The 27205-nt window shown below is 39.3% G+C and overlaps 1 protein-coding gene across 1 annotated transcript in view; it reads left to right on the top strand.

The window, feature by feature from the left end:
* Positions 1–27205, top strand: part of LOC144736307 (protein unc-13 homolog C-like) — a 147362-nt gene that overhangs the window by 108434 nt on the left and 11723 nt on the right. The window contains exons 24-30 of the mRNA XM_078618958.1: positions 36–176; positions 2473–2596; positions 6526–6582; positions 13664–13744; positions 14950–15097; positions 19154–19243; positions 26264–26423. Coding sequence (XP_078475084.1) covers positions 36–176; positions 2473–2596; positions 6526–6582; positions 13664–13744; positions 14950–15097; positions 19154–19243; positions 26264–26423 — 801 coding nt within the window. The remainder of the gene's footprint in view (positions 1–35; positions 177–2472; positions 2597–6525; positions 6583–13663; positions 13745–14949; positions 15098–19153; positions 19244–26263; positions 26424–27205) is intronic.

The following is a 27205-nucleotide window of genomic DNA, read 5'->3' as shown; positions in this document are numbered from 1 at the left end:
TTTGCATGCATTCACCCGCGCAATGTTTGTTTTAGTTTTCGCCCACAAGTGGAGGAAAGCGTGAAAACAATGGCCGACCTTCTGAGCCAGGTGAAGGGTGGAAGCTCTGGGCAAGGGAACTTAGCTGGAGATGCTGACACTATTTTGCGTCCTCTCATGGACTTGTTGGATGGCAAGTAAGTGGTCGTCCTACCTTGAAGTCTTGATGCATTTTGCACTCCCATCACGATGTCAATAAATATACATAATGAGAGGTTTACTCAACTCATGAAAGCATGGACGTCAATAATCACTGGGTTTGAAATGTTGAAGCTTTTGGCAGCAATTCACGTATAAACAGATAGGCTACTTCTTCGTGGCACAGCATTAAGTATTAATAGAAATACAGTAGACTCTCGATTATCCACGTTAATGACGGGGAGGATGGCCGTGGATAATTCTAAATTATGGATAATCAGAAAATATCCATTTCCCGCAGATCTCTATGCCAAAAACCATTAATATAGATATACATTATTTTTAAGTGAAGAACATTGAGTTTGTTAATGAACAACATAAACATTTTTGATATAAATAATATATTGATCTTGTTTTATTACAAAAGTTCATACAAAAACACACTCAAACAAGTTTGAAAAATCCGTTTCTCTGCCATCACAGTTTCGAAAATTAAAACTCACTAAAGACATCACTCCAAATGAAGCACACCTGACAAATACTAACGATCAACCAATCGATGCGCATGCTCAGTGATAACGCTTTTCTGATCCCACGCAGAAAACTCTGCCCACTAAGTGGATAGCAGAGCCATGCCAATCAAAATCAATCAAGTTCCGCCCACTGTTGTAAAGATATGCAACTACTGTACTGTAGAGGCGATCACGTGGATTTCGGATTAACCACAGCACATATTTGTTTGGTTTAACCACGTGACTTGTAATACACTTTTCCAAGAATAACAAAGTATTACTCTTTTTAGATGATTAATTTGGGCTTAAGGGAAAATCCATAAGTTATTAATTGATGTCAACACGCACGGATTGTTGAGAGTCAACTGTCCTTTTAAAATAGACTTGAGCCAAAAATGTGGGTTTTTGTCCACAAAGCATTTGTAATATTATTTGTTGGTCACATCCACCAATGGAAGCTGATGGAGCATTTGTCATTTTGCACAAGGCTTGAGGGCCTTGCTAAGTTAAATACAAATTATATTTAAGGCTGGCATACTTAAAGAAAATGTTAATTGAGGCCAGCTCCTGTAGGTTCTCTTTAGAGGAATGTTTCTTGTGTCACAAACAAGTTTCACCTGCATTAAAATCCACGTGTGTGTGTGTGGGGAGGCCAGGCTTTGAGACAGCTTGTTCCAAACCAATTTCCGGCATGCTGCTTAGCTCCACCCGCTGAGAGAAATACTTAACCATTTGTATTTTAAAATGGTCATGCATATACACGTGTGTCTTTTTACACTAAAACCCTAAGTAAAAAAATGGCCAGCTTTGGCACTAGTTAACCCTGGAATTTACCAGAGTAACAAGAAAGCAGCATGAATGGTTCCATATTTTTGTATTCGTGGCTATTCGCATGATGAAGCAGAGTTTTTATTTCTGTAGGATCTGAGAATAGTGCTGCCCCCATCCACCCCCATATCAACACAGACAGCAGCACCGCTGTGCACACGATAACAATATGCAACAAACACATTGTTTATTGCTGTGGCAGATTTTATTAATATAATTTCACAAGATTGTCCCTTATTTCGAGGTATCCACATTCATACACACGCTCACCTCAGTGGTCCTTGTGGTCCACCACCAGGGAATGGTGCATTAGCATATCAATGTCTTGCTGAGGCTATCACATTACCACCCCGGGTTCTGTGATCATAATGACAGCATTTAAGTTTATTTCGTTATTGAAATAAATGTGTTACATTTAGTAAAAAACAAACATGTTTTTCTATACAAGGATATTCTTGTGTAAAAAAGTGATTCAAGAAATAACGCCTATTCCTCAACCCGTCAGCCACATGACCTTCTGGGAGTGTATATTTCATCAGCATTGATTCATTACAAGAAACCCCTGATACGGTTTCAACATTCGGTGTATTATCAGTCGTCTGGCTTGCTGGTTAATTGCCCGATTTGTATAGGCTAGGACCCTTTCTTTAAGAAATGGCTCTTAGTTCAACACAAAACTATAAAGTACATGTCACAAAATACTAATTAACCATGATTATTTTGAGAAGAGACAAATTTGGAAAAGAGTCAAGATTGTGTTAACATTCATTACTTCAATGCTAAATGATTATTTTGTTAGTTAGCATTTTCATTGTTTAAAGATGTCTTCACATTTTGGACAATTTTGTTACTTTTTTGACATGATAGCTTAACTTGGCTCTATGGGCTTTGCTCATTTCCATCAAGTTAACGTTTCATGAGCATTTACAGGCAATGTTTGTTTATTTGTGTGCAGTCTGACACTGTTTGCCAAGGTATGTGAGAAGACTGTGCTGAAGAGAGTACTCAAAGAATTATGGAAGATCGTTATGAATACCATGGAAAAAAAGATAGTCCTGCCTTCCCTTACTGATCAAACGGTAAGAATAGTTGCTGCCCTAAACTATACACTGTCTGATATTCACATGGTTGCAATCAGAATTTAGTTTAGGTATAAGACAGTTGCTTCAGAGGATTACATTTTCTTCTGAGAAATTAACTATTGGAGTGATCATTAGCTAGATTATATTTCCAAAAGAGAAAAACACAGTGATTCTAATGTTGAAGACATTCATTCACCAAAAATAAATGTAACTGCTAATCACTTTAAACAAAAAATGCATTGCGTTATTTGAGGTCAGCAAGTTAGTCAAGGAGTGGGGTTTTTTTAATATACAAACCGAGTTATTGTGCAGTGGAGCCATTCCATTTATCTTCACACATTCTGCCTGGAGGGAAGTGCATTGTGCACTGGCTGTGTTCTACAAGGTCCACTGAGGGTAGTGCTTAGATAACAGCTGGGCCATAGAATGGGGGGAGTCAGTAATTGCCCTAAATCTATGGCATCTCTGCATGCGGAAACAGTGGTGGCTCCAATTTGTGGAAGCTGCAAGCTCTGCCTCAGGTTTATCAGTGTCGGGTAGGCTTGATAATTTGAATGTGTGTACAAAACATAATAATCACCTGGGCTGGGCATCCACCATAAATGTCCTTCTCGGATGACACATGGGTAGTGTCAACGATTCAGAGACAGAGTTTCTAGGAGGCACCTTCTTTATTAACAACTTTCACGGTCTCGTCCGCACACTCTCCACAGTAGCTCAGCCTAGCCTGTACACAACACTCGCCGTCTAACACTGACAGCGCTGACTGAGATAGCCAACTACTCTCCTTCGTAGCACAATATCTAGCGGAGACGTTTAGCGACGACGGAGACGAGACTACAGCAACGACGAGACGAGTCCGTTCCCAGAACCGGCAGCCTCGAGCCCCCGCTCCTTTTATGCTCCCAGCGCGGCCTGGCTCCGCCCTGTCCGCGCCTCCCTTCTCGAACCCACTAGCAGGTTCCAGGGGCCTCCAGATGGGGTCCTCCGTGACCCTTGCCCCAGTTCCACCGCTCTGCCAACACACCGGTGCTCACGCTCACCGGCGTGTGTACTGTCTGTCCACCACAGCTGCCGCTGCTGTCCAACAGCCAGCATTATTACACTACACTTGTATATGCCCATCTGGTTGAGATTGTACTAATGAAGTAACTGCTATGGGTGTTTCAATTATCCATTCACTCGTGTGTCACATAAGACTAGATAACCCTGCGATGGAATTGGTAGCATCTCAAAACCGGAGCCAGGGGCTACCACTGCGTAAAGGAGGCAATATACTTGTGAGGGAGTGCAGTTGGGTGGGTGTTGGCAATGCATAGCGAGCCTTTCCAAGCATCGGTAGCTGTCACCATCAATTTTCATCCATCATGCTCAGTCTGCTGCAAGGCAGCAGATGTTCTTAAGGGAATCGTGGCCTGCTCTGACCTCTTAAAAATTGGCTTACCATTTTATAAATGCGTTATTCCGTAGCCTTTGTAAATATTTGGCAGGCACGGACATCTAGCAATGATTCTATACCCACAGAATGTGTATTTGAACAATAATTGTTGAGAGTGTGTACACCTACCGTAATTGCAGGAGTGTACACACATATATATAGACACGTGTGCATACTAAACATTGTACTATGAACACCTATTGGGGTCAAGAGGTCATCGTGGACAATCCTTTTATTCCAAAATACATCTCACTTTCTTCTCGTAGACCCAATAGCTGTACACAAATTGACACCAACCCTCAAAGTCCTCGTCTTCCAGCATCTGGCTATGGGTATCACCGCCAATCTCTGGGCACCACTCTAATCACCCAATTGTGTCCGTTACCATTGCAACCTCCCAATTTCTGATTACATTGAACCATACGGTGACACTGTCATTGCTCCTGCATCAAAAAAATCTATCTCATGCAACTAAAGTTCACCCATCTACTCATCCATATTGATTTTCTTAGTCCATTAAACCATCTTCCCTTGAAGGCCTCCAGCACATGCTAATTGAGATTCTCACGGTTGCCCCTTGTTAGTAAAATTTTAGATGAAGGGGGTTTACCGGTCCCTTGCACCCGTCCAGCGCCACCATTAGCCACTGTGGTGCATATGATCATGATGCCATGAGAGTAAACAGATAACTAGCATTACTGACGTGTAACCCACGACGAAGTTGCAAATTATGTTGCTATCGATCGACACTCACAACAACACCCACACAGAAATAAATGCATACATGAAGCACGCATACCACACGGATATGTAACTGCCTCTGCTGGTTTAACTGCATTAACCCTATCTGCAATTCATTGTCTCATTACTCCTAATTCTGAACCTGTTGTGTATTATGTAGCTGTTTTTCTACTACTATAATATTCCATGTTGAACATCATATCCATCCAGTAAATTTTAATCATGACTGCTGTATATTCCCCCATGCACCCCTTGACCTCCCTCAACCCAATTGTTTCTCACCATTTGATACTACGACTATGTGGTTCTTGATATTGCCTGATTGAGCAATGGATATTAATATATTTTTATTACACGCTTTGATTTAACTCACTCTGTTGTCGTGTCCTCAAATCTTGTAACTCAGTTTTTACCCACTTCCCAATATGGTATCGACTGCAAACTTGGTATGCGTATGTCATACTGATGACTATATTCTATCGTTGAAAAAAATAATTTTAACAATCTTTTTTATATGTTATGTTTCGGCTTGGGTCTAATTGTCCACGCTCAACTGACGTTGGCTGTAAATCACCACGGTCCCCTACGTTATGGCAGGCTTCGGGGCCACCTCCTCGAGTTGCGGAGTTCTGCCATTACTCGTACGGTACATTTCATTAAAGCGTGTTTAAAAAAAGTATTTTTCAATATTACTTTTTTAAACTCTAGGAGACTCTGTTTGACCCTGATGCATTAGCAACAATTCTCAAAGATCTTAATGGTTCCATCTACTGTTCTCTTCATGTATTAGTATCTGTCCGTCTCAGACAGTACCACATGCATCTTGAGCTCTTACACCTAACTTGGTACTTCAAGGGCAAGGTGGTCTGTAATTGGACACTGCTGCATAATTTGCTATGCAACCATTATCACCATCAGCCTGAATCTACTGAAGGGATCCCCGAAGCAGTTCTGTGATGTCACCTTCTAGAAGTCATTCTCCCACGAGGCATTAGACAAGGCTGTCCGTAAACGCCGTGAATGTACATTTCTTTGCCTCATGATACCGAGGAATACAATTGGAATATAATCCATAAAATACAGTTTCCTAAATTTGATGATAGATGGACCACACAATTATATTAGAATACATGCAATTTTATGGAATGTGTTTTCTTTTCAGATGCTTTAAAATATCTATTTGACACTCATAGTGTAGGTATGGTTTCTGTAAACAATTATATTACACATGTCATACTGCTTATTACTTTATTTATCATGGGAAACATATAGTCATTTACATTTTGTTTTTTAAAGCTCTCAATTGTGTGTTAAGGGGGGGGTGAATGTATATTTACACAATTAAAGTAACGTGTATATTCAATTGCAATTCTGGCAGCGTGTGCAGTACTACATTAAGTATCGGTGTATAGTCGTCGACCGTTCACATTTCATGTCAAAGGAAATTCATTATTTTATAATTTTGCTTCATATCCAAAAGTTTTTTTTAATAAACCACCTTTGCTTCATATCCACAAGTTTTGTTTAATAAACCTCTTTTTCAGGAAACATTCATTATTCACGTACACATTTTTTCTTCAAAGCAGTTAGTAATTTCAGAGAAAGTAATAATGTTTGTATCAATCTGCTCCCTTGCAGTTTGCAAAAACGTATTCTTGGTGCATCTTAGTATTCTTACTCTGTAATGCCAGGGATTTCCATGAAAGGACAACGACTCATTAACACCTTTCGCCTGTTTGTTTTTAAGGGAGCGCAAATGATATTCAATGCCGCTAAAGAACTGGGACAACTTTCAAAACTGAAGGTACAAACACAAATCATTTTGAGCGCTTCATGAGGTGGAGGGGGCGGTGATGGTTCGACCTGGCGGCAGCGCGTTTGCCGCTTGTTCCAGAAGGTCGCGGCTCGTAGGGGCGATTATAACAATCGTCGCGCCCTCTACTGGCAGCCTAACTTCTCATTTGCAGGTCAAGTCAAGTGCCGAGTCACCCTGTGCCGAAAGGGGCAGCTGCCACTGGGGGGGGGGGGGGGTGTCCTTTCAAACGTTTGAGATTAGATGTGATGTAAAGCACTCTGAGATCCCCTGGCATAATAGGGCACTATATCAAAACAAATCAATATCATGACATGAACATTCCATTTAATTATACAAAGTTGAAAAGTATGCGTGTGCGTGGATTCTATAGCGTTCCAAAATGCATTTCATCGGCAGTATTACATTGTTTAGAGAATGTATGCACGTTAAAGACATTGTATTAACTGTTAAGGGATGTGCATTAGGCTTTGGCAGGACACGTTACTGGTAAGGATGATGGCCCGAAAGTCAAGAATAATGATGGAGTGGTTGCCAAGGTAGGGAACACGTCCGAAAGGCTCATCCAGCAGAGAGATGGAGTGATGCATTAGCCCGTCTGTATGGATTTCTGCTTAACAGAAGAGCCGAGCGCTGGCTTGGGGACGCCTTCAGCAGTGGATTGATCAGGGCGGATCATGCCCAGTACTGGCATCCCATTACAACATTGGATGCACGCGAATAGCGTCATCTCCATGGGGAAAGGGTTTATTTATTTATTTGGTGCTAGTTTTTCTACACATTGCCAAGCTTTAGACAACCATTTGATACATATGCCCAGATGTGTATAGTGTAAGTCGTTTTTAGCAGCACAACTTTGTAATAAGATGTATTTAAAGACTTATCGTGACCCCATTTTAAAGAGAGATGGACATCCATCCAGCAGTGGATAGACAATGGATGTTGATAGTAGTGATGTTGACAATGATGATGGTGGAGCTCTGGGGATGCAAGAGGGAATGTAAAGTATTTAAAACAAATTAAATGTTTCCAGCGCCATTTGCAATCAGGATAGAGTATACATATGATTTAAACCTTGCAAGAGCTGATTGATAGGTTTTTTGTGAGACTGTCCCAAATCTAGTAGTGCATTTCAAGATAAAATTTCTTCCATTGTCTCTATAGTCTCAGATCAGTGGATTGCAGGATGCTGAGTAGGTTCTTGAGAAGGCAAATTAATTTTGGAATAAAAATAGGCAATTAAAGAATCAGTTTTATTGCATTTCATGAATTACATTAAATATTGTTTTATATGTATTACTAAAATGTGTATCTGGCAAACTTGTATTTAAAAATACACTTATTACAGACACATTATATATCTGTATTGCTTATATTGATTCTAGAAACATGCACTGATTTTGGCTATATATATTTTTTTATAATTATACCATTTATTAAACAAAAAATGTTTTGTGTTCAAAAGCACAGCTATTCATGGCATCTGTATCGTCGATTTAAAGCTTTCGTGACTGCAGGGATTCATCTTCTTGGTTCTTTCGGTAAAGTCACGTAGAAGGGAAGTAATAAAATAATAAAAATAAAACATAATAAAACAATTCTCACGACGTTTCGGCCACAACGCAAGCAGCCATCCTCAGGCGAAGAATGAAACACCCCAAGCTTGGAGCGTATATTTAAGCTGGGTTAGAGGGGGGGGAGGTGGGAAGAAGAGCGCCTAAACAAAATAATTTGCATATCAAGAGGAATTCAGCATATGGAAAATGCGTAGGAGGTGGGCGGGGGGGGTTCCAAATCAATACTATGCCCGTGCATTATGCAGGATTAGCAGCATCAAAGGGGGGGGGGGAAGGGGGGGAGCATTAACAAAGGAAAGGAATGTTAATAGTATGTAGCTGTAGTTACTAAACAACCACGTAAAAAACTACAGTATAAACTGCATGACAAACTAAAGTATAAACTACATAGCATCATCAGTAAACTTACTATACTCTACAATAAGCTGAGTTACTAACAGTAAGTAATACATGAAAAATTCTACGTTGTAAAAAATTATATAATATGCTTCCATCTAAACTTTATTCTCTTACATCACACGCGTCTATACCGTACTATATACTTCCATAGGCAAAACCAACATTAAATTACATACTGTATTGCTATAAACCACCCTATACCTTATACATTTTTAATATAACACTATGTATTATTCTACCCACCCTAATGTGTATCAAAATGGTTTATTACGTCCTTCCAGTGATTGCTAAGCCAGAATCCATCTTCTCGGTTAAAATTGTCTCTGTGTTTGTAAATGTGGATCGCCTCATGTACGAATCTCTCATGATAGCCAGATGGCTTACAGAGAACCTCTGTCTTGGAGAAGTCAATGTCATGTGAGCCCACTGAGTTGTAACAGTGATCTGCCACGGCTGAGGTGTTTGTCCTACAGTGTTTCAGGTCAGCTTTATGTTCACGGATGCGGTCCGAGACATGTCGTTTGGTTTCCCCAATGTAACTGCTACCACAGAGGCAACTTAGTTTGTAGACACCAGGGTACTGTATGTCTGGAACCACATCTTTTACAGACGGTACCAGATCACGGATTTTATGTACTGTGTTGAATCGGACCTGGATCTTGTGTTTAATCAGGATTTTGGAGATCTTTTTTGTGACCCCAGCAATGTAGGGTAAGGTGATGGTCTTGAAAGGCTCCTCAACAGGATCCTTCTTGGTGGTTGGAGTGATGGCTTTGCGGATTGTGTAGTCGGAGTAACCATTAGCCTTAAGAGCTTGGCGTACGTGTTTGAGTTCACTGGAAATGTGTTCATGGTCGGAGATGCATTGGGCTCTATGATATAGAGTCTTGATGAGGGAATTCTTCTGGGATGGATGGTGGTGGGAATCCGGTTTTAGATAAGCATCCGTGTGGGTGGCTTTCCTGTAGACAGAGTGGCTCATTGAACCATCAGGTCTCCTTTTGATTAGGACATCCAAAAAGGGTAGCTTGCCATCATTTTCGACTTCCATGGTGAATCTGATGGCTGGGTGTATGGAATTGATATGGTCGAGAAATTGGTCTAGAGCAGGCCGGCCATGTGGCCAGATGACAAAAGTGTCGTCTACGTACCTCTTCCATAAGGTCGGGCGTAGAGTGGCAGTCTGGATGGCGTCCGTCTCAAATTTCTCCATGAAGATGTTGGCTACAACCGGAGATAAGGGGGAGCCCATTGGGGTGCCCTCAATTTGCTTGTAGAAGGTTCCATTCCAGGTGAAGTATGTATTGGTTAAGCAGTGTCTCACCAGGGGGGGTACCCCAGCATTCAGTCCTTGATGAACCAAGTCTTCAATGATTGCGATGGTGTCAGGCACAGGCACCTTGGTGAACAAGGAAACCACATCAAAACTGACAAGCAGGTCGTCTGGGGACAGGGCAATCCCCTTGATTGTTGATACCAGGTCAGTAGAGTTTAGTACTGCAGAGGTGGTTTTTCCAGTGAAAGGCCGTAGGATTTCGGACAAAAAACGAGCCAGTTTGTAAGTCGGGGAGTTGATAGTAGAGACAATGGGACGAAGAGGTGTATCTTCTTTATGTATCTTTGGCAAGCCGTACAATCTTGGTGGCCTGGCTGCAGAAGGTTTCAACGAGAACTGTTTGGTCTGATCAATTAATGCGGTTGAAGCAGAAATGATGTTGTTGGTTTTGGAGACGAGGCTGTTGGTGGGGTCTCTTTTTATTTTTGTATAGCTGCCATCGGTGAGTAGTTCTTGAATTTTGTTGTTGTATTCTATTTTGTCCATGATGACAGTGGCATTGCCTTTGTCGGCTGAGAGGATGACAATGTCATCCCTCTTTTTTAATTGAGCTAATTCAAAACGCTCATCTTTGCTGATGTTGCTAGCTGGCATCTTAGCGTTTTTGAGGGTTACAGAAAAGCTAGATGTTAACAAAGTCGTAATTAATCGCAGTAACAGTCCTATTTCTGAAGGTTTGAAATCCGTTTTAGCTAAAGGACTAAACTTTGCAGTCACACCTAGACACATACCAGTTAATGATATAATTGCTCGAGTAGATGTAGCTCTCAAGGGCTTGAGTCACATCGCTGCAGACGTAGCAAGATCGGAAATCTCTGTAACCCTCAAAAACGCTAAGATGCCAGCTAGCAACATCAGCAAAGATGAGCGTTTTGAATTAGCTCAATTAAAAAAGAGGGATGACATTGTCATCCTCTCAGCCGACAAAGGCAATGCCACTGTCATCATGGACAAAATAGAATACAACAACAAAATTCAAGAACTACTCACCGATGGCAGCTATACAAAAATAAAAAGAGACCCCACCAACAGCCTCGTCTCCAAAACCAACAACATCATTTCTGCTTCAACCGCATTAATTGATCAGACCAAACAGTTCTCGTTGAAACCTTCTGCAGCCAGGCCACCAAGATTGTACGGCTTGCCAAAGATACATAAAGAAGATACACCTCTTCGTCCCATTGTCTCTACTATCAACTCCCCGACTTACAAACTGGCTCGTTTTTTGTCCGAAATCCTACGGCCTTTCACTGGAAAAACCACCTCTGCAGTACTAAACTCTACTGACCTGGTATCAACAATCAAGGGGATTGCCCTGTCCCCAGACGACCTGCTTGTCAGTTTTGATGTGGTTTCCTTGTTCACCAAGGTGCCTGTGCCTGACACCATCGCAATCATTGAAGACTTGGTTCATCAAGGACTGAATGCTGGGGTACCCCCCCTGGTGAGACACTGCTTAACCAATACATACTTCACCTGGAATGGAACCTTCTACAAGCAAATTGAGGGCACCCCAATGGGCTCCCCCTTATCTCCGGTTGTAGCCAACATCTTCATGGAGAAATTTGAGACGGACGCCATCCAGACTGCCACTCTACGCCCGACCTTATGGAAGAGGTACGTAGACGACACTTTTGTCATCTGGCCACATGGCCGGCCTGCTCTAGACCAATTTCTCGACCATATCAATTCCATACACCCAGCCATCAGATTCACCATGGAAGTCGAAAATGATGGCAAGCTACCCTTTTTGGATGTCCTAATCAAAAGGAGACCTGATGGTTCAATGAGCCACTCTGTCTACAGGAAAGCCACCCACACGGATGCTTATCTAAAACCGGATTCCCACCACCATCCATCCCAGAAGAATTCCCTCATCAAGACTCTATATCATAGAGCCCAATGCATCTCCGACCATGAACACATTTCCAGTGAACTCAAACACGTACGCCAAGCTCTTAAGGCTAATGGTTACTCCGACTACACAATCCGCAAAGCCATCACTCCAACCACCAAGAAGGATCCTGTTGAGGAGCCTTTCAAGACCATCACCTTACCCTACATTGCTGGGGTCACAAAAAAGATCTCCAAAATCCTGATTAAACACAAGATCCAGGTCCGATTCAACACAGTACATAAAATCCGTGATCTGGTACCGTCTGTAAAAGATGTGGTTCCAGACATACAGTACCCTGGTGTCTACAAACTAAGTTGCCTCTGTGGTAGCAGTTACATTGGGGAAACCAAACGACATGTCTCGGACCGCATCCGTGAACATAAAGCTGACCTGAAACACTGTAGGACAAACACCTCAGCCGTGGCAGATCACTGTTACAACTCAGTGGGCTCACATGACATTGACTTCTCCAAGACAGAGGTTCTCTGCAAGCCATCTGGCTATCATGAGAGATTCGTACATGAGGCGATCCACATTTACAAACACAGAGACAATTTTAACCGAGAAGATGGATTCTGGCTTAGCAATCACTGGAAGGACGTAATAAACCATTTTGATACACATTAGGGTGGGTAGAATAATACATAGTGTTATATTAAAAATGTATAAGGTATAGGGTGGTTTATAGCAATACAGTATGTAATTTAATGTTGGTTTTGCCTATGGAAGTATATAGTACGGTATAGACGCGTGTGATGTAAGAGAATAAAGTTTAGATGGAAGCATATTATATAATTTTTTACAACGTAGAATTTTTCATGTATTACTTACTGTTAGTAACTCAGCTTATTGTAGAGTATAGTAAGTTTACTGATGATGCTATGTAGTTTATACTTTAGTTTGTCATGCAGTTTATACTGTAGTTTTTTACGTGGTTGTTTAGTAACTACAGCTACATACTATTAACATTCCTTTCCTTTGTTAATGCTCCCCCCCTTCCCCCCCCCCCTTTGATGCTGCTAATCCTGCATAATGCACGGGCATAGTATTGATTTGGAACCCCCCCCGCCCACCTCCTACGCATTTTCCATATGCTGAATTCCTCTTGATATGCAAATTATTTTGTTTAGGCGCTCTTCTTCCCACCTCCCCCCCCTCTAACCCAGCTTAAATATACGCTCCAAGCTTGGGGTGTTTCATTCTTCGCCTGAGGATGGCTGCTTGCGTTGTGGCCGAAACGTCGTGAGAATTGTTTTATTATGTTTTATTTTTATTATTTTATTACTTCCCTTCTACGTGACTTTACCGAAAGAACCAAGAAGATCTGTATCGTCCTTGAGATGTATTTTTTATGCCATAGCTGAGAGAGCAAGACTGGCTGACATTGTAGGGAGTTATTCACCTTCATTGTTGATGTCTGTGGATTTATAGAACAGACTAAGGTACATTTAAGATCTCTAGGGTTTGAAACATACAGAATGTCACAATTTTCAAAATATGTGTTATACATTGACTTCCCTCATAAGATATTTGATATTAAAAAGTAACACTGCGGCATTTTCCTTCTTCAACACCAATATTACCGTTGTAGCGCTGTTAATAGATGTGCCTTAAAATTTGCAGTGCATCAGCTGTGACATCATGACGTCACGTGTGAACTAATATTGCCAGCACTTCCTATTCTCCATGTATTTTTCATGGATTAGAGGGTTCACTGTGGGTGCTAAATTATATTTCTAGTAAATATAGTTACTTTTTGAAACGATCCATTAACCTAGTTTTGTGATTAAGTTCATTACTTGCGTATATGTGCTTTTCCTATAACATGTTATCATTTTGTGTGACTATCTTGATGTAATCCAGGATCACATTGTGCGTGATGAAGTGCGCAGTCTCACACCCAAACACTGCGAAGTCATGGAGATTGTGTTGGACACGATAAAGGTACATCTCCAATAAGGATACATACAGAAGATGATACAACAAACATCGGCGCAAAATAAAGCAATGGCAATCGTACAAAGAAGTTTAAATTATTACATATTCTCGAACACCTGCATGAGTAATGTTGCAGTCACAGACCGCGGGGTTTCACACTTTTTATTATCGCGTAGAGACAGTAATGCGCGCATCTTTGATGGAGCCTTTCTTTGGCTGCCTTTGCTGTGTATTTGACAGGGGTGGCTTCTGCACAATGTTGAACACTTCTTCGTTTCAGATACAGTCTATTCTCGTAATGTTTAGCATCTATCTGTAGCAGCCAGGTATGAAGGTGTCAAAATAAGCACATTCACTTTGTGAACACGCAATCCTCACTGTCTTCGAGTAGCGTAGTGAGTTAAGTAGTCTGACATATTTCACAGCTTGATATCCATGGGTAACTCTTCCAATTGCAGCAGCTTTATCATATTTAAAATAGTGCTCCTCCATGATTGTTGTCTGCAGATATTAAGGTCTGCCAGTAATGAGCTTATGGATCACTACGTAATTGAACTCTGCAGTCTAATGCCTGGTTCCATTCGGAAGGTGTGTTTTGTTGATGGGCTGGGATTACTATGAACTTCAGCTTTTCCACTTGAAGTCCCACCAGGAATCTTTGTTCTGGAGGGCTGGTAAAGTACTCTCATGCTTAATGAGATGTGCTATCTAGGAGGTTAGTACCATCTGAAAAGTCCAGATTGTCTTGGATTATTTTTTATTGGTAATGAGTGAGAGGACCATATCTTTGAAAATATTACGTATTACGTAATCAAGGACCACAATGAGGATAAATGGAGCCAACGTTTCTCCCAGTGTTAAAGCTTTACTGAACTGAGTATATTTCTACAATACCAGGTAGATATTTTTCCAGAAGTAACAGACAATCTAACTGCGATTAACAAATTAGATACAGGTAGAGTTTAATTTGAGCTATAATAATGTCTGAACAGCTCACTTTTTGAACTGTCAGTCATTCAACTTTGTCATAGACAACAAACTTTAGTTGTATCAATGGCAGGTGCTGTCCACGGGGAACTGGAATTCAAACATAACATCTATGCGAATCAGCTTCGTGGCAAGCATTCTAACAAATATGCTGTACGGTTGTCATTCAACATTGAGATACATTTCCAGACTTCTGTAATGTTGTGTCTTGTCTTTTTTTGCAGCAATACTTCCATGCTGGAGGGAACGGATTGAAAAAGACATTTTTGGAGAAGAGTCCTGAGCACCAGTCCCTGAAATATGCTCTGTCCCTGTACACTCAACCTACAGACACACTCATCAGGACCTTCACCCAGACCCAGACGACTCAGGGTAAGATGAATGGTGCACACATGCTGCACAGTGCCGAGAGGCACACGTTACATCACGCATTTTTACATATGCAAAATGCTTTCAAATACAATTCAGGTTATTCTCGGAAAATAATGTAAAGTTTCTTCTGTTTGAATCATGTTGAACAAAATTGTAAAACATTTTCTCATTGATATATACCTATATTTTTAGCATGTCATTCAACAATGACATGAATTTTACTTTGGGTTAGTACAGGAATATAAATCAATTTACAATAAGGAAATGCATTTAATCTGGAGTTACTGTACACTACGATGTACACGTCGTCTTTCAGTCTTTAATATTTTATCAGCATCAAGCACGCAAAATTGTGGGTAGAGTTTGCCGCGGTTATATTCATGTTTTTGTGTTGAACGTTTTTGCAGATAAACAAATGGCTCTGCATTGCAGAGCTTGTGTGTGAATGAAATTGAACATAAACTTTGATTGTTTACCAACGGTGGAAATCGCTTGACATTTTACAGTGCGCCCCAGGGAAAATCCATGTATAAATGCCACAGAGAAATTGCACCACTATATGTGCAGTAGTTAAACATTACAAGTATTTTGTTTATATAAAAATAGCTTTCACATTGTATTGAAGAAAAACCCCCAAAATGATTGCATACAAATAATCAATACATTAATTTTCATTAATTTTGTATGAACAAATGTGTGATCGAAGCATGATTCAGATGGAGATAAATTCAATATTAAATTTGAAATTTCAATAGATATGAATAAGGTAACTTTAATATATTTTATTGTTTGCCCCAGGGGTGTTTTAAATTAAGGTTGAAATATTGCCGTCATGAGAAACAAACTTTAATTAACGCGATCTGGCCAATAATTATTTGCTTGTTTTTTGTATATGAATATCCACATATTTGTTAAGCAACAATGTATTCCTATAGGATACACATTTTATATGCTTATAGGAAATATCTGCAGCCTTACATTTAATTATGACCCCATAGTCAAGTTACACCAACCTTAAGGCTTTATAGACGGTGCTTAGGTACAGGTTGATGTACAAGTCTAATTTAAAGGTAAACAAATAATAAATTAAATGTCACGTGGTAGAAAGGAAAACATTTTACTTTTGATACAATACCTTCAAAGTTAAAAAGTATCGTCATACTAGGTCAATTACTGGAAATGATAAAGTCATGGTGTAAGAGTGTGAGTCATAGAATAAAACTCATACAATTATATACTTAAGAGCATAATCGAATAGGGCTAATTTGAATGTTGTTCTTTTCCCTCTGTTGATGGGAATTCTACCGATGACCAGGCACAGGTAAAGTAATATGACTGTGGAACTTGTTTCAGGATCACAGCTTTCTGCAGCTTGTGCAGAGCACAGCGAATGGTTGCCTCATGGTATTAGCCATTGTGACCAGGCAGGTTAATATGCATTTAAGGTATTTATGTATAGGGTCTCTGATTTCAGGTGATATAATGACAAGATTGCTAGAGAGCCTTGGTAATCGTAAAAAAATCGAAATAAATCTGGGACCCTATATGTGCGCTGCTGCTATTCATTTTTGGTACATTATAACAAAGCACATGTATAACAAACGAATATGCTTCATAAACATTTGCACTGGACAGCTTTCTCGACGATGCCCAGTCTGCCAACATGCCGCTGGCTGCATGCTTATGTGAGACAAATACAGCCATTTTATTTCTGTCTGAGAAGCCATGAGATGGATGTGCTATAGCTTACAGCTCACGCCTACTGCTCATCTGTCTTGACAGAAAATTGTTTGACATCCCTGTTGTACAATTGCTGTCAGATATGAAATATTTACCAACCGCCATTGAGTACCTATAACAATTTACTACCATATTATTTTTAAAGGAGGATTTTAATAAAAATAACAATTTTGACTATATTTCATGGAAAATTACGTTTGCAAGAATGATGATGTCCATGTGGCACATCAATTCTTCATATACATGGTGAATGGCTCACATGGATTTTGTGCACATCACTGGATCAATTCCAATAATCATTGATAATGACACGGATAGAAAACACTAAATCTGTTCTTAAGACTTGGTGTAATTGGCTTTAATGCTACGATATGCATTCAGTTAGCTGCTTTGGATGGCACATGCATGTTAAAACAATTGATAACCATGCTATTAAAGCTGCTAATAAATCTCACCACGTTTATCACTGCATGCCTCGAGTTTTGTGTATATTTGGCACGCCTTTCCCTGTTCGTCATTGTGAATATTCGTGTTTATATATTTAGTGTGTATTATGTAAACATGTACAACCACATAAGCCTTTTTACCACATTTTCCATATGCCTTTATGTGGACATCTGTAAAAAGATCTTCATAGCTCATTGGGTTATTACAGCTTAAAGAAAACATTTAAAAAATGTATGTGTAGTCCTATTTATACACATCCTGTTATGTAAACATTTATACTCATTAGGTTTTGTGTGAATATCTTCTGAAATGCCTGCATGGCTATGCTGGTTCCATTATTATTTGTCAGCCTGCTCCTTCTTGATGCAGGGGCATTCCTTCTCTCATAAACGTTTTAGCAATGGGCTTCGCCAAGGTTCCATTGTTGGGCCACTCAATGTTTTCTTCTTTCACTTTACCAAAACAAATCCGAGTTCAACGTTGACAACCATCTCCATGCTAATGACATCATCTATATGTTGCCATTGATTTAGTTGATCCTGCTTTACTAGCAGGGCTTTCACCCTGCAACAACCTCACCTCAACCTGATCGCTTTAATGTTTTCTCCAGTGTAATGTCCAGAAATTGTTCCTTCTTGATTTAAGTTATGGACTTTCCTTCTCTTCTCTGCTGTTGACTATTTACTCTCTTTATAATTTCCCTACCTCTGTGCTCTTCCATCTTTATTTTAATCATCACTTCTTCCATTTCCCCCCTGGTTCTGTGCATTATCGGTGTTGTTCAATCAATCTATCATTGGAAATTACAGTAGAATTGGTCATGTTTGGGATTTCTTGTGTGGACTATTTTGCGCTGCTGCTCAGTCTGCCCAACTTTTTAGTTTTATTATGTCGTATTTTTGTTATATGTGACGCTTTACGTTTGTATGTATGGTTGTATATGCTGGATATGTTTATATGGAACATTTTGATATGCTTTGAATAATTATCAGTAACACTGCCTTAAAAGGAAAAATAAGTAAGTGGTGATGTTTCAGGCAATGGTCCTTTAGAGCACTTAAATAGCATTCATATTTTTCCTTTTAGTACAGAGTTATGATCATTGTTTTTTTACCCTTCTATCTGGCAACAAAACTGACACCTTTTTTACAAGGAGTCATGTTTACATAGACCACAATACCTGCAGTCATAATGCAAACAAAAACATAACTCTGATAATGTGCACTGTCCTTGAAGTTGATTGGTCCACACCCGAGACAGCTTTCCTTAGAGCCTAGTCTCACATGGGTTGGACCAGGTCCAACTCATGTGAGACTAGGCCAACCCATGTGAGACTAGGCTCTAAGGAAAGCTGTCTCGGGTGTGGACCAATCAACTTCAAGGACAGTGCACATTATCAGAGTTATGTTTTTTGTTTGCATTATGACTGCAGGTATTGTGGTCTATGTAAACATGACTCCTTGTAAAAAAGGTGTCAGTTTTGTTGCCAGATAGAAGGGTAAAAAACCAATGATCATATTTTGACTGGCAAATGAGGTTCCAATGGAGTACAGAGTTAGTTTTGTTAATGCAGTATCACTGAATAATTAGTTTGTCTTTTTATATGCTGTATAAATTCTAATTCTTATCCCTGTTACTTCTACACAATTACTCCTCTGCCTTAAATTGGTTATGTGTGCCTTTGCCTTTTCATGGCATGTGTATTGTGTACCCTTTTATGACTTACATTACTTTGCATCTGTGTCGACGAGAATATTTTTAGTGTCTGCGTCTGCCTCCTTGTATGCCCGAATATATAAATGAGAAAACAAATCATAACTGAAATGTGTTGGCTGTGCATGTCTGGGTCTGTTTATGTGTGATGGACAGGTAAAGTTAAGGAGTCAGTTGGCGAGGTCTCTATACATATTGATCTCATCACGCAAGCTGGCACCAATGACCGCAAGATTACCGTCAAAGGTATACCAGCTACCTCAAAAGTTATAATAACACTGCCTTAAAAGAAAAATATATAATAGCGTATAATATTTCATCAAAAAAATTCTGAAAACAAATGAGTTTATTTAGCAATACATGTTGATTAATGAAGGGTTTGTCTGTTACTTAGGAGCTACTAATAATTAGACAACAATGCACATGCAAATAAAAAAACTATTCATCAGGAGAAAATGTTGGTTTAAAGTTCAATCTTCAACTCTTTACTTCAAAGCGTATTCATTGTATCTCTCTGGCTTTTCTATTCATGTGCAATTAAGAAAGGCCATTGCCCAGAATGTCACCTATTAGATATTTTTCTGTTTAAGGCAGTGTTATTGACGAATATGTTGAATGTTTCGATATTTGTGCTTGTTGCACCACTGCCAAAGCAGTAACACCAAATATTTTTTTCACGTAATATTACATATCTTGTTCATAATCATAATTTTAAAAAATATCCATACAAATACATTCTGGCTTTCACACTAAATGTGTATATAAGAAGGAAGAAAACGTATGCGTATGTTTGGATTCTTTAAAACTTTCCAAAATGCGTTTTTCCTCGGGAGTATATGAAATCCGCTAAATGAGGTTGATGATTTGCAATTAATGAACGTGAATTCTCCCTTATTGAAGAGTAATTAGTTGAGGCTGTTGAGCAGATCTCTGTTGCAAAAGAAATATATACAACCCATGAATCAGAACGACTCCCAGATGAAGAGGTGTAATCAATCAGTCTTTATTTTACGTGCCAATATCACTCAATAAATTAGACATCAGTGTACATTACAGCAGAACATGAATGGTACAGTAGGGGGGCAGGGGGCATAGAGCAACAATAATGTAAAAAGAAACCTGTCACGACTTCAGCAGCAAAGTAAATTGCAACCGCGTGCAAAATAAAGTGCAATCATGCACAACGAATAGCATAAGAGAGGTAAGTAGTAAATAACATAAGTAAAGAAACAGTTTTGTTTCTTAAATTGTATACTTCACTGGAAGGCAAATCTGAGTGTGTCCTGCACAGACTACGGAATTAAGGAACGCTCGGTGCGTTTCGGACGTCCGGTGGCAGTGTTCCAGATTTTTGTGGCTGCACTTGAGAAGGTTCGTGCCCACCAGCAATGTCACACTTGAAGAAGTCAACTCTGCCCTTCGCAGTGTGAAAAAGGGTACAGCTCCTGGACGAGATATAATGCCACAGCTGTGGACATCAAAGAAAATGGGACCAACTGATGAAACACAATTACAATCGTTCACGAAATGTTTATGGAGAATTTAATTACCGCAATTACGGAATAGTGCCCCAATAATTATATTCAACAAGGAGATAAAAACAAACTTGAAGAACTACAGACTGTTTTCGCATATTTATACAAATTGTTCATGAATTCCATTCGGCTGTTGCAGCTGATTCCACTCCCGGCTTAGCCATGAGATGCGAATGCGTACACTTGTTGAAAACCTTAAGCTAATAATTTAGGAAAGCGAGGTGGTACAGTCTCTAAAAAAAACCCTTGGCACAACACCACAATTCTCTTAGTGTTTCCAACAGTCAAATCAAAATGAAATAATACACAGTTAAAGACTGACATCCCTATCTCAATCCTCTCCCCTCTCATCAAGATCTTTGAGAAGATCCTAAATTTCAAACTTTCATCTCAGAATATGCCCTATGCCATCCTAAGAAATCTGGCTTTCGATAAAAATATAACACAGCCTCTCTGGTACACAATACGCCTGACTGCATCTTCAAATCTTGAATCTCGTCACCATTGTGCATTCATATTCCTCGACCTGTCTAAAGCATTTGACACTGTGGATCACGCTGTAGTGTTGCAAAGGCTAAAATTAAAAAATATTTTGGACTGTTAGTCAACTGGATTTGCAACTAATTATTTTACCGATTTCAAATTGTCTCCATAAATAATAGATCATCTAACAGGACCCCCATTACTAAGGAAGTTTCTCAGGGCTCTGTGCTTGGCCCCAAGGTCAACCATCTAGGCCTCTCTAATGTGCACTCTGACATTAACCTGTTTGCTCATGACAACCCTGATGGCCTCTAAAAATCCATGTAGGAGTTACAGCAACTTCTAGAACAGGACGTTGATAATCTTCAACTTAATATCCTAAAACTTGTCCTCAATGATAAAAAAAATACAGAAGTTATGTTAGTCTCCAGCTGCCCCAAACCTGTCTTGCCACCTATGCATATTTGGGTCTGGACTTGCACCTCATTGAGCAGGTGGACAATTTTAAATGTCTAATTATTGTCCTGGACTAAATTTTGTCTTTCAAGGCCTGCATTGACCACCTGGCCAACAAGATAAAACGCTAAATTGGATTCCTATATAGAAACAAGCGCTGTATTCCACCTCGACTTGGTCTGGATATTTAACGTCACCATCCGGCCCATATTTTATGATTCTGATACCATCTACTACCTAGTTTATGAATCTACTTTAAAACATTGAATTCCATTATATGACTCGACACTCCATTTTCCCCCTGACACCCCTATAGAAATCATCATTGCAAGCTGTATATTAACTCAAATTTACCCCCCCCCCCCCCAATCAGGGTCCTCTTAAATAAATCCTCCAATTACCTAAAGGAGCAGTCAATTCCTCTAACTCCCTCCAGTAGCTTCAGAAGTGCATCCTCATTCCTACAAAAAAACATCCAATTGCTAAACTTTATTTTGGTAAAATAATTTCCATTTTGCTTCTCCACGCGTCTGGAATACCCTTGCTTCTCATCTACAGCTTGGTTCCCTTCTCTCTATTTCCCGAGTAAACCAAAACACAGAGCATACTTTTACCTGTACCTGGTGCCTCTTGATTTCATAATATTTGCACTGTCTATTGATTGATGTGTGTTTTATTTACAACCGTTAAATACCTCGTTTAATCGTTATGCAATATTCCTAATTATCTGTAATATTGATGTGTTTGTCTATGTTTTACTGTTATTGCTGTGCTCACACACCACGGATCTCGCTTGTAAAATAGCTGGGAAACTGACAATGGGATCATCCGTGTAACAAATAAAATACATGTAAACTTAATGTATTACGTCGAGACTTATGCTTGGTTCTTTCGGTAAAGTCATGTAGATAGAAAATAATAATTTTCTAAATTTCTATTAAAATAAATTGAAAATAATAAAAGCAAAAAAATACGATAAAAATAGTTAAATAAAATTAAAATAAATTGAAAATAATAAATATTATTTATGAAGGTATTGGCCACATTTTTTTTAATTTTTATTGTAGTTTTTATCGTGGTTTTTTGCTTTTATTATTTTCAATTTATTTTTAATTCACATTTTCTTTTTTTTCTTTTCTATCTACGTGACTTTACCGAAAGAACAAATAATATGAATAAGTCAAAATTTAAGTCAAGACTTGTTTTTCTGCGGTAATGTGGAATTCTCACCACTGGATTACGACCTAAACATGATCCAACACTCATCTGAGTACAGAGGCAAATGTTTACTGTATCAATAAAGTCCAATCTCCATATAGTAACTGTCAATAAGCTTTATTTTTTTTACACACGATCTTTGCGTCAAGGTGAAAAACCACCATTCCTTTAAAAAAACCAAAAAACATACCCCGTGGTATACATCACTTCCAGCAGCTAGCAAATGTGTTTTTCAATTTCCGGGTTATATACTCAAAAATGCATAGTATTCCACACCAGGGATATTATTTATGAAGCTTTTTTTCACCACCTGCCACCCTTCTCTCACATAGAATAACTGACTAAAGAAAGTTATGCAATGCATACGAGTCCACGGGGAGCACAATGCCACCGGCCAAATAAAATCTGACTCTCATGAGCATTAGTGCATTGTGCTTGCCATTAGCACGTGGCCCCGTGTGAGGGGGCATGCACATTGTCACATTTAATCAGGGTCTCCTAGTTTTTACAAAAAATGCATAAACCCTACAGGCCCTCCTCAATGAGACAATGTCACACATTTTGGTATGAGTTAAGTTGAATATACTATTGTGCAACCATTTCATATTAATCACAAGGATTTACCTTGGAAAGTCTCACTGAATCTCCACTCTTTTTCAGGGGAGTACTGCATTGAAATATGTGGCCAATACCTTCATAAATGATACCTCAATCATTATTCTATTCACAAAGGGTGACAAAACTGACTTGAAGAACCACAATCACTCTTCTTATCACACGTATATACATTGTTCACAAAGATCATCGGAAACAGAATGTTGAACAAATTAGAGGCCATCCAAGCACAGGGCAAGCAGGGTTTAGGAAAGGGTTTTCCACATCAACCACATGCACATACTATTCATGCTGACGATGAATGTCAACTGCCATTCATCGCCTGTATACATTTGACTATATTCGAAATTGTTTCAATCATCCAAGCTCTTAGAGTCTGTGGCCTAAATAAATAAAAATGTTTATAATATAATCTATATACAACAACAGCCACGAAAAAGTTTGTATGAAGAATTTTAAAAATACAAATTCAAAGGGGAGTCAAACAAGATGTCACACTTTCACCAACGTTATTCACTGAACATTTTGAAGATAATTTCTGACAATTGTACAGGTGAAATAAAGGCATGAATATTCACGGAGAACCATCTGAGATGTTGATAACATAGTGATTAAAACGTCCATTGGGCACGAACTGCAGGAAATATTATAAGAATATGAAGGAGAATATAAGATTACTAAATAATTGGAGCATCGTGAAAGGTGGTGGAAGCTTGGGGTTGCCTTCATCAAGCAGTGCATTGACCATGGCTGATGATTATGATGACCATTAATAAGGGTTTAGCATGCGGAAGGAAATCAGAGTACCCAGAGAACCCACACATACGAGTGGATGACATTCAGGACTGCCATCTCCTGGCCACCTCACTGCCCCACACCTACAATACCTCACAAGCCTTTGTGGTCATCCACTCAAGTACTTACAGGCTTAATTCCGCTTTGCAACTGAATTCCGTGAGATCAGGCACATTTTGCGTTTGTAACAGTAAACCCTTGTTAATTCGACACATATGGGGCTCTGGCCTTGCCGAATGATCAATATTCCGAATTATGCCCCAATAAAATAAAATAAAAATCCAAATCTGTTTTCCAAACACTTCACACATCATACACATTGACACACCTGCATAAATTGTATCCAAAATTTGGAATTTGTCTCGCAGACTAAGGAATGTATACTACTTGATGTAGGTGACCATTCCGTATGGCAATGCGGCTCATGGCGAATTACTAATAATGTATATATGCCGAAAGCGCAGCCGTGTCGAATGATCCCAAATTACGAATTATCAAATACCGAAATAACGAGGTTTTACTATATTATTATGACATAATTGCACAATGGTACACTAAGCTTGGCTTACACCAGCATGCGTGGTAGTGTCTCAATGGGGAGGGCCTGTAGGGTTATGGAATGTGTTTTGTTAAACCAGGAGACTGATTAAATATGACACTGTGCATGCCCTATTCCCACATGGGGCTTTGTGCTGATAGCAGGCACAAGCATGAGTGCTCACAACAGCCTGGTTGTCTTGGCTTACCAAACTCAATCTCTTTGTAACCCACAAACTCTCATATTCATCCCTAACTTTTTATGACCCACCAGCCCCAAATAACCTCATGATCCACCAACGCCCTATATATTTGTGTGATCCACCAACCCTTGCCTCAAAGTTGATGGATTCCAGTTGTGCACCAATATTAATGTTGTGTACACAATACACCAAATACACATTTAAGACTTTAAGGAAACGATACCCATTCATCACACATGTACGTGTACATGTGTGTAGTGTACATGTGTGCATGTGTAGTGTACATGTGTAGTGTACATGTGTAGTGTACACTGGGATTATTCCATTTGAACCTCATTTGCCAGTAAAAAATATGATAATTGGTTTTTTACCCTTTTATTTGGCAACAAAACTGACACCTTTGGCGTCATCTGGTCCAACACCATGTGAGACTAGGCTCTTAAGGAAAGCTGTCTCGGGTGTGGACCAATCAACTTCAAGGACAGTGCACACATGATCAGAGTTATGTTTTTTGTTTGCATTATGACTGCAGGTATTGTGGTCTATGCAAACATGACTCCTTGTAGAAAAGGTGTCAGTTGTTGCGAGATAAAAGGGTAAAAAAACAATTATCACTGGGATTATTCATCGCAATCATCACCCGCTGCTGGCAGCCTGTAATGCTGGATTGCTGGCCAGGTATTCAGTGACCTTGTGCCCACATAAACAGCTCCCACTGGGAGTGCCCTTTCAAGCGTGTTGAAATGAGATGCGTTGTAAAGCATTCTGAGACGCCCTGGCATATCGAGCACTTTCATAGAAACAAATCATCATAATTATTACTATATGTAGTGTGTCTGTGTGTAGTCTCTGTGAAGAGTCCTATGCACAAAGCCATGACATTTCACATACTTTTTTAGTACAGTATAATCTGGTTATAAGAACACCCCTTGGGAGTAAAGCTTGGTGTGCTCAAATCCGACATGTGCTTGGATCAGAAGTTGCCTTTCCCCACGAGTAAGCATGTGTTGCTTATATCAGAACTGATCTCCTATAAGGTGTGAATCGAAAGTACTTGTAGTTTCTACTCTATATATTGTACATACAGTGTGTGCTGTGAATATTTGGGAATTATTTAAATATTTTCACACGTGAACAAAACTTTTTTTAATAAGTTCATGTAAGGCATGCAGACGATAACAATTCGTATGCGTACATTTTACTTTTTAACACTTCCATTGTATTCTTTGGGTCTTTCGGTAAAGTCACATAGATAGGTTCAAAGAAAATAACAAAAAACTATGTTTTGTGATCTAAACGTAGTTTTTTGTTATTTTCTTTGAACCTATTTACGTGACTTTACCGAAAGACCCAAAGAACATGAATTCCTGCAGTCACGAAAGCTTTAAGTCACTGTTTTATTGTGTTGTGGCCTTCCCTCGCAGTAAATGGTGTCAACAATCTCAAGTGGAAGACAACGAGCGTGTTCCGCCCGTTTGTGGAAGTGAACGTCATAGGCCCGCAGCTGAGTGATAAGAAGCGCAAATATGCTACAAAGTCTAAAAACAACACGTGGTCTCCAAAGTTTGAGGAAACCTTCAATTTGTAAGTATCTACATGTTCTGTCGAAAGTTCTCATGTTTATTTGACCACTCATTTTCTTCAAATGTGAAAAGGGACGGAGTCGTATGCTCGACAAAGGCAGGTTTCGCCAATATTATTTGTTTAAAAATGAAAAGGGTTGTATATGTTTTCTTAGTTGTCCATTTACGTATGAATGTATAAATATAAACTAGGAATGGGAGGGAACCGAGTTCCCATATTTGAATTCGATTAAGTTTCAGCACTTGTATGGCATTTAAAAATGTATGAATCTCCGGGCCGAATCAAAGCTGAATTTCCTCAGCGAGCGCATGTATCGTGGCGTGCCACATGCACCCCATGGTTGCTGTGTGACGCCAGGACACAGGTGAGGCGAGTACTTTGTTCATTATATATTTTAAATGTTAAGTAGCTTGTAATAACCAATACATTTATATGGCAATTTGAATTATCATCAGGCTCCATGGTATAAAGTGCAATGGCCTCTCTACTACGTATGTGCTATGAAGAAGGGCCACATCCGGAAATGTCGCCTGTTATATAATTTTATTTTGAAGGCCACAGTGTTATTGAGGAATGTGGAGTTTTTGTTATTTGTCCTTGTGTGCCACTGCCAAGACAATATAAACAAATAATTTGAAATGTATAATGTATCTTGAACAATATACTATTAAGTTATGTAGTGTATGATGTGTTTTTATTCACCACAATACAGTTTTGTAGCATAAGAATTTGAATGCATTAGAATATGGTATGTGGTGTATGTTATTAAATGCTCCAGATAA

Source organism: Lampetra planeri, chromosome 3, assembly GCF_965212315.1.
Source record: "Lampetra planeri chromosome 3, kcLamPlan1.2.h2, whole genome shotgun sequence".
Taxonomy (NCBI): Eukaryota; Metazoa; Chordata; class Hyperoartia; order Petromyzontiformes; family Petromyzontidae; genus Lampetra; species Lampetra planeri.
Note: the sequence above shows the minus strand (reverse complement) of the source record. Positions and strands in the feature narration are given on the sequence as shown.